The sequence below is a fragment of the Lepus europaeus genome, chromosome 3 (genome assembly GCF_033115175.1).
Source record: "Lepus europaeus isolate LE1 chromosome 3, mLepTim1.pri, whole genome shotgun sequence".
NCBI classification, from domain to species: Eukaryota; Metazoa; Chordata; class Mammalia; order Lagomorpha; family Leporidae; genus Lepus; species Lepus europaeus.
Window position 1 is genome coordinate 45838473 of NC_084829.1, and position 8850 is coordinate 45847322.

The 8850-nt window shown below is 44.8% G+C and overlaps 1 protein-coding gene across 1 annotated transcript in view; it reads right to left on the bottom strand.

Annotated features, from left to right (window-relative positions):
• Positions 1 to 6310, bottom strand: part of CLIC5 (chloride intracellular channel 5) — a 168680-nt gene extending 162370 nt beyond the window's left edge. Inside the window, exon 1 of the mRNA XM_062186208.1 lies at positions 5783 to 6310. Coding sequence (XP_062042192.1) covers positions 5783 to 6310 — 528 coding nt within the window. The remainder of the gene's footprint in view (positions 1 to 5782) is intronic.
• Positions 6311 to 8850: the final 2540 nt, after the last annotated feature.

Sequence of the window (8850 nt, forward strand, 5' to 3'; positions counted from 1 at the left end):
CCCTCCTGGAACACCGGCTCCACTTGCTCCTCAGCTGAGCCTGATTTCAACATCCAAGTCCAGTTTAATCTTCCTCAGTTCCTCAATGTCATCTTAGTTTCTCACTCACAAGGAGAAATCTTTGCCTCCATGAAAACTGGACTAAATGTATGCTTATGAGATTTCTAGGAAGAACTTAGAGCTAAGGGAAGCTGTTCTCATCAGATCTTGGGCAAGGAAAGAGCCCCAGTCCACAGATAATGGCAGAAAAGGAAGTAAAGCCTGAGAAACAACACATTTTTTGAAGCAGCACATTCTTATCTATACCGAACTTTAGACTTTCCCCACAATATATGTACCTTTAATTGCTTATAAATTATATTAATGTACTATTTGCATGCACTGTGCACATTGTAAGATATTAACATTTAAGAAGATTAGATACAAATTAAATAGGACTATTATTATCTTTTGTTATACTTCTAACTTTCTAAAGCCACATGTATTAGGTTGACTATCCCATTTTGGATGCCATGATCCCTGCAACCACCTCAGGCTCCTATAGCAATAAAAATAATTGCTGACAATTCTGTGACACATTTTGCTGAACCAAATAATAAGTCACTCCTTTAGAACAATGGTTCTGGGCCAAGAATCTGCAATCTGTTAAACCTTGCCTGACTTCAAGAGGGCATCATTTACATTTTATGTAGAAGTGTTAAAGGTCCCTAATTCATTCAGTGTACAACCTCAGCATCCCTGCATGTGAGCCCCGTGAATGCACTGCTCAGAGGATGCTCTGCAGGCCACAGCTGCAGACTGTTTTCCAGGGACAGACGTCACGTGAACTAAGGATGGACAGCGGTGTTGGTCTCCTGTTGGCCCTTGAGACCACACCCACATCTGTAGATGATCATCATTGCAGCTGATGAACAGTGTTGCCATGTGTGAAAACACAGGTAAACATCTGGGGCCCTACATCTTGGAGTCATGTCAAATTGTTGACAAACTTGTGTTCGAATTCCCTAGCCAGTCCTCCTTCCACAAAATGACATTGCTTGCTAACTACAAAGCACTGTGCTTAAAATAAAAGTATTTATTTAATGAAAGGTTCAAATTTGTCACAATAAATAATAACGTAGGCTCCTATATATTAACATTTACTGGGGCTGGCTCTGTGCCATAGCAGATAAAGCCGGCACTTAACAGTGCCAGCATCTCATATTGGCACTGGTTCATTTCCCAGCTGCTCCAGTTCCAATCCAGCTCCCTGAAAATGGCCTGGGAAAAGCAGCACAAGATAGCCCAAGTGCTTGGGCCCTCCTACTCACATGGAAGACCTAGAAGACACTTCTGGCTGCTGGCTTTGGCCTGGCCCAGCCCCGGGTATTGCAGGCATCTGGGGATTGAACCAGAGGATGGAAGATCTCTCTTTCTCTCTTTCTGTAACTCTAACTTTCATATACATAAATAAATCTTTAGGGAAAAAATTGCTATATTTCAGAGTATACTCTTACCAAGTGATGCATATGTATCCTTATTTAATCTGCAAAATGACCCTCTAAGGAACATATCATTAAAACATCCATTTGCTAAAGAATTTAACAAAAACTAAGTTGCTAAAACCAACTTTCAAATCTATGCAACCTGACTTCAAAATCTGCTCTACAACAAATTCTGCCCTCCATAATCAATATTATCAGTTACAAGCAGGACAATTGGTGTTTATTTGCCCTAATGGTTCCTTTGTAGTAACCATTATCAGAATGAGTTCTTTTTCCTCTTTGCCTTAAACAAAATACTGCAATGCTTTCCTGTCCCCCATGCCTCCCTCCCACCTGTCTCTCATACACACATACAGGGAGAGAGAGACAGTAAGGAAGTGTGTTTTATCAATCACATGTTCCCTGAGAAGAAGTCTGAAGCTGAAGTCTGAGGTTAACATCTCCACTCACTCAGTAGCTCCCACTAAAACCCCTAGAGTCAAACATGACTTTACATCCACCTCAAATCCATCAGCACAGTCCTTGGGCTGTCTTCTAAGCAATCTTAGTCAGGGGCTAGCACTTGGCACAGAGGATAATCTGCTGCTCAGGACACCCATATCCCTTATTGGGGTGCCTGGGTTTGAGTCCCAGCCTTACTCCCAATTCTGGCTCCCTGCTAACATTTCTGGGAGGCCTCGGGTGATGGTTTAAGTACTTGGGTCTCTGACATCCACGTGGGAGACCTGGATGGAGTTCCAGGCTCCCAGCTTCAGCCTAGCCCAACTTTGACTGTTGGAATGAAGCAGCAGATGGAAGATCTCTGTCTCTCTGCCTTTCAAATAAAATGAAAATAAATAGATAAAAATAGTCTAAGAAAACAAGCCCAGTCTTAAGTCATACCCACCTCCCCACTGCTGTCACGCAGGCTAATCCATCCCCTGGTTCCTGAAGGTTTCCAATTGCCTCTGAATTGTTTTTTCTGTTTCTGCTTCTACCCCTTCCCCAATATTTGTTATCAAGGAGGCAGCCAGAATGTTCCTTTTAAAACCATCCAGTGATTCCCCATGTCACTCTGAGTAAAAATGCAAGCTCTTCCAGGGGCCCATAGGGAGGCATGATTTGCTCCCTCTCCAAACGCCCCACTCTCATCTCCTCTTACCTAACCACCCTGCTCACTCACTCACCCCCATCACCCTCTATCTCTTTGCAGTGGATTGTGTTACTTCCCATGTCCTGGCTCCCAATAGCTGTGAATGCTCTACCCACGTGGCAAAGGGCACTTCAAGACGGGGTTATACTGAGAGTCTTCAAATGGGGAGATGGACCCACTTCAACCTGGTGGGTCCAACCTGATCCCAAGGACCCTTGTGGGAGGGGGAAGGAGACAGAAGGTCATAGAGCAGCGTGGGAAGGGGAAGGTGTGAGGTCAGCTCCTGGAAGGTGGAAAAAGGAGGATGCAAATTCTCCCCTGGATCCTGCAGGAGGAATGCAGCTCTGCATGCACCTTGAAGTTTCTGGTAATGATCATGGCAGGAATAAGACATTAATACCTCCACGTCCTCTTTCTTGTTTCCTTATAGCACTGTTACCTTGTGTATCTCCTTGATACCTCCTTGTGTATTTGTCTATCATTTGCCTCTCCCACTACAAGGCAAAGGGCATAGGAGCCAAGACTTTGTGTTTTCTTTGCTGCAAACCCAGCACAAGGCACAATTTCTGTTGTGTGAATAAATGAATGAAGCGAAGTAATGGAGTAGCAGCCCAAATGATTGAACCTCAGGACAATGTTGGTGGAGTACGTGGCCACAGATCTGTGTCCCATTTTCACTGACATGTCTGGAACAGGTGGAAATGTACACAAATGAGTACAGGGGTCAATGCAGCCTAGGTGGGTTACACTAAAACAACCCAGGAGACAACTCAGGACAGCAGAGCTCTAAGCTCTGCCAGGAACATGGTGGGCAGCACATCCACTCCAGCGTGGGACTCCAGGACCCTTTTCACAGGGCTGTGAGGAGGATGGAGTCACCTCAGCTCCTCTCATGCAGAGTGGCCCTGTTTTGCCTCATTTTCCACAACCCACTTCCATCCAGTGCTAAAGTAAGCAGTGCAGCAGGCTGGGCTGGACTGCAGGGATCATAAGAGCTGCTCTTCTTATGGGATGCTGGTGGATATCCACACAGAGTAGTTCCTGCGTGGGAGCTGAGGTCCTTAGTACACTCCATGGTCTCTTGGTTCACATAATTACATAAAAAGGAATGTAAGCATAAAGCGTTAACTAAATGTAGTATTTGCTTTAGGTGATCTTTTTTCTTTTCTTTTTTTTTTTTTTTGACAGGCAGAGTGGACAGTGAGAGAGAGAGAGAGACAGAGAGAAAGGTCTTCCTTTGCCGTTGGTTCACCCTCCAATGGCCGCCGCGGCTGGCGCGCTGTGGCCAGCGCACCGCGCTGATCCGATGGCAGGAGCCAGGTGCTTCTCCTGGTCTCCCATGGGGTGCAGGGCCCAAGCACTTGGGCCATCCTCCACTGCACTCCCTGGCCACAGCAGAGAGCTGGCCTGGAAGAGGGGCAACCGGGACAGAATCCGGCGCCCCGACCGGGATTAGAACCCGGTGTGCCGGCGCCGCTAGGCGGAGGACTAGCCTAGTGAGCCGCGGCGCCGGCTTTTAGGTGATCTTAAATAAGCTAGTAATCCCACAGTACTTTCAGGCACTTGTTCCTGCAGTAGGTACCAACCAACACTTCTTTTCCCTGCTGCTTCTGTCTGCAGCAACACCAGGGATAGATGAATCTCTAGCGAGAGCCCCATTTTGTGAAATCTACAAATAACGTCTTGAGGGGCCAATATTGCAATGATGCTGATGGTGGTGGTGGTGATGATGATGATGGTGGTGGTGGTGATGGTGGTAATGATGATGATGATGGTTGAGACAAAGAGAACCTACCTTGACCATTGCATGAAATCACATAGATGCTTCTGTCCAGAGGAAAAAATACATCCAGTCTTCTCTCTAAAAAGAAAGTCTCTGTACACCACAGCATGGTGGTGATGTAGATGTGAAGGCTGGGAGGCTGCCTGAATGCATCCATCAGACGTCTCCTCTTCCATGGAGCCACTCCTGACTCCCCGTGCACACACAGTCAGCCTCTCCCTGAGTACCCTCAGTGCTCTGCTCACTCTTTTGTTTCATCTCCTACTCTGCCGTGCACCCTTCATCAAATGCAAGCCTTTCTCTGGCACCGAGTGATTGATTTCCTGGGAGCACAGCCATATCTCACATATCCTTATTCCCCAAAATGCTTGGCACAATACCAAGCAAGGTATGTGAGTGGCTAAGTGGGAGCCAAACACTGTGCTAAGTGCATTGTAAAAGGATCTCACCCTAAAAGAAACAAGCAAAGACAAGACTTACCTACAAAACAATAACCAAAAAGTACAAAGCATAAGATAATAAAGTGCTAAATTTGTACACAAAGTGTGTCTCCTTAGAGTGTTATTGGAAACTAGGAAGAGGACCCATGAGTGTAATCATTTTATTAGCAAGAAATAACAATATCTACTAATTTTGTCTTCACATTAAAAATTCATGCAAATATGAATATTATGTGCAGGGGGTTGGGGAAAATGGTCTCCCATCTTGATTAAAAAATGATTGGTTTAGTTTTGAAGCATTACATTTTGATAGGATTTATATCATAATCTCTATTACGTTATTAGTCTAATACAAAGATCACCAGAGTTCTTTGTTTCAATATCACAGGCATTAAACATTAACACATTATTAGCATCTTAACACTACTGAAATCATTGACTTCATCAGAATTTTCATTATATTGGTGCCAAAAGGGCAAGCTTAGTGACAGAGGTAATGTTTATTGACCTAATATAAAAAGTCTGTGACCTTAGAAACAGAAACTCCAGAACCTGATTATACATTTTTCTCTTATAAACCTTGATTTCATTTTTAAAGATCGTGTCAATAAAGGAAATTTAACCAGACAGAAAAATGTACTTCATATCTGACACAAAAGTAAGGATTTCAGCAGCAATTTCAACCCACTCACACAAACTCTTAAAAAGTGCTTTGCCCATGGCATGTAACTCAATGATTAAACACACATTTTAAATGTTCTTACAATTCTTGTCTTTTTGAGAAGCCCTGTGTTCATTCTAAATGACCAACTTAATCAGCCCTACTCTTGAGTATATATTGAGATGCAAGGACCACTCACCTTTCCTTGGTCGCTCTGAACAAAAACAAAACATTTTTGTAGCACCTGCTTGTACACCTGTGCCTGTCAGAGGCAGCCCTTACCTTCACAAAGAGGTAAATCTCGGGGATCATGGAATTTGCTTCTTTTTCTTGCAAACCGTTGGCATCAGAATAGAAGGCTGGGGAATGCTGGCTGGTGGAGAAAGCCCTGCCGTGCTGAATGGCGAAGCTTGAAGGGGAAGGCAGCTCTTCCTTCCTCATGACTGCATTCTCCCGGGGCTCCTCTTGGTCCTGGGTTGGTGAGTGTGGTTCTTCCTTTGAGATGTCCCTGTCCTCCTGGAGCTCACCTGAGTGAGTAAGTGAGACCTCAGGGTCTACCTCATCAGGCAGGAGGTAGCCTCCTGCTTCTGGCTGTGGTGAGGCAGAGCTCTGGCCTCCACTCCCAATGACAGAGACTGACACTGGATGGTGTTCATGGGTTTCTAGCCCTGGGGCATACAATGTGGGTCCTAAGTCTTTGTGGACCTCATCATAGAGGGGGCCTCCATTTTCCCCTGGTTGGTCTGGAAGCTCATACATCCTCTCTTTCTGGATTGTGTCATAGATGATGCTGTAGTCTCCGTCATTCATGGCTGCTGATCTGATGGATCCTTTTGTTAGGCAGAGTAGATCTGAAATGAGGAAAGGGACAGGGATGTTGCACTGCTCTGCAGAGGAGCCACCAGGCTTTTGAAACAGCAAATAGCAACAGCTATCAATGACAGGTCTCTAACAATCATTTACTCCAGGCCTCCACAAGCAAGCCACAAGTCCCCTGGACAGAAGATAAAGTTTACACGCTCAGTTAACTCCTTCCCTGCTAGAGATATTTCCCACTCGACTCTGGGCTCGTCCTCCTTGTCAGTCACTCTAAGATTCTTTGGACAAATCCAAGACTGTATTGGATTATTTTCACAGAAGGCACTGAAATTCTGAAGAGGTACCCATTTGTCTCTAACAGAGCTCCCTTTTCTTCAGTTAACAACATAGAAGTCTCTGCCATCCAGTGGGGAAATACAGTTCTCCCCAGTGGTAACCATCTATTTATAGCCAAGTTCATCACAGGGAACAATTCTTTGCTTATTGATAGCCTGTGATAAATGAGTGGGACGTGCCACACTTAGGTCATGAATCCTATTCACACTTCTTATCTGGGAATACCAGTAGGTGACAAAATGGCAGAAGGAAGAAAAGATAAATTCTCTGGCCTATAGACTTGTCAGCGAAGACAACCCTCCAAAAAAAGAGTCTTGAAGATTTATGGCTTTGATTTTTATGTTTTCTTCTGAAATCTGCATAGTTATCAGTCAGCATTCACAAAGATCCCATTAGGTACAGGCAACTGAGCTGAGCACTGAACAAAAGAGCCGGAAGATACGTTCTCTGTCCCCACAATACTTTAAGTGTAGTGAGAGGGCCAAGGAGAGAAGCTGAAACTCCAACAGACACAGGAAAACACTATGCAAGGTTTTCGTAGTGCAATTGGCCCCGGGTCTGGATGAGTAGTGAGGAGTTGTATGCCACCTTATCCATGTTTTGCCACCTTACCCATGTCACGGACGGACGCTGTGCCTATGATCTCTCTGCTTTTTAACCTGGTTCTCTATTCTGCCACATCCTCCTTCCCTTAGCACACCAGCTACACCTTTCCCTTGGAAGTGACGGCTCAGGTAGATTGTAAAGCGACTTCAATGATGAGAAATTATATGAACATGGGGAAGCAGTGTGATTCTGCTCCATCACATTTGAGGGGCATTTCATGGGCAAAACCCGATTGTCCCCTCAGGTGCCAACACTGTACCCAAGAATCTTCTAGAGGGAACTAGACCAGTACTTCCAGAATTCTAGCTCTCCAGACACTTTTAAAAATGGGCAGGAGGAGAGAGGCCAGACATAGGCTTTAACTGCTATGGCTACTGATCCTTTATGTTCCTGAGAAGTAATATGTTCCAATAGCTGACAATTTACTGTAGATTCTATAATCTGGCATTTATAACTGAGAGGCCCCAGCTCACCTTTCCTTATAATGTTAAAATTGGAGTAAACCTAGCATTGTTCAGCCAAATATTTAATTTTATGTTTGCAAACCAAAAACCCAAAAGGGAAAGTGAATGGTCCAAGCTCATGCACAGAGTTCATGACAGCTGTGGTTTCAAACCTGCAGCTCAGTCACCTTTCTGCTCCTCACTCTCTGCCTTAACTCAGGGGTTCCAGATCTTCCCACCCTATTGGCGCTCTTTCAGATATCTGGGCTCAGAAATTAAAATACTGCAGATGTATTCCATATTTTGCCCATTGCCTGTCCACCAGTGCTCTCTCTATACAGAGTAAGAATTTTTGTTTTGCCTTTGAAGAACCAATTTCTACCCCTTCCAGGTGATTGCACACTTTAACTATTACAACACTTACAATGTACAACTCACTAGGCTATGTGGTGTTCTGTGTCATAACCAAGAAAGACTTCCCTACAGTGTATGCAGATGTTACAGGATCCTCACAAGAATGGCATGGGAGGCAGGCTGGGGCTGAGGGCCCCAGGGCACACAGGTCATTTATAAATTAGGTCCTCCTGTTATCCCACCTCAGACCACACCTCTTCTGCTTTACAACTACAGGCTGTCCTACAAACACATCATCCTGTTAAAATGTAAGCCATGCCATCTCACGCTTGCTTCATCTCAAGCAATGGCTCCCACATCTCTCAGGGAAAGCCAAAGAGCTCACAGTGGCCACAAGGTCCTACATCACCCAGCCTTGCACTCTATACATGCATTTCTGCCCTTTGCTTTTGCCCTTTGCTCTACTCTATGCAATCTGACCTCATTGATGCACCTGGAACACTCCAGAAGCTCCAAATGAGCACCTTTACATTGGCCACTTTCTAACTGGAAACATCCCCCCCTGCATATCTGCTTAGTGAATCCTCCAACTCCTATAAGGTTTCACTTACAGGATCCTTCCAGCAGGGGGCACTCTAACCATCCTGTCTAAAATAACACATTCCAATTCCCACCTTCACTTCCTCCCATGGCTAAAAACCCTTGCGCTATTATTGCCTGCCTCCCCATTATCACCTCTGAGTAAGATACCAGCATTACAGTTTCTTCTCTCCTTGTTCCCCATTAGAATAT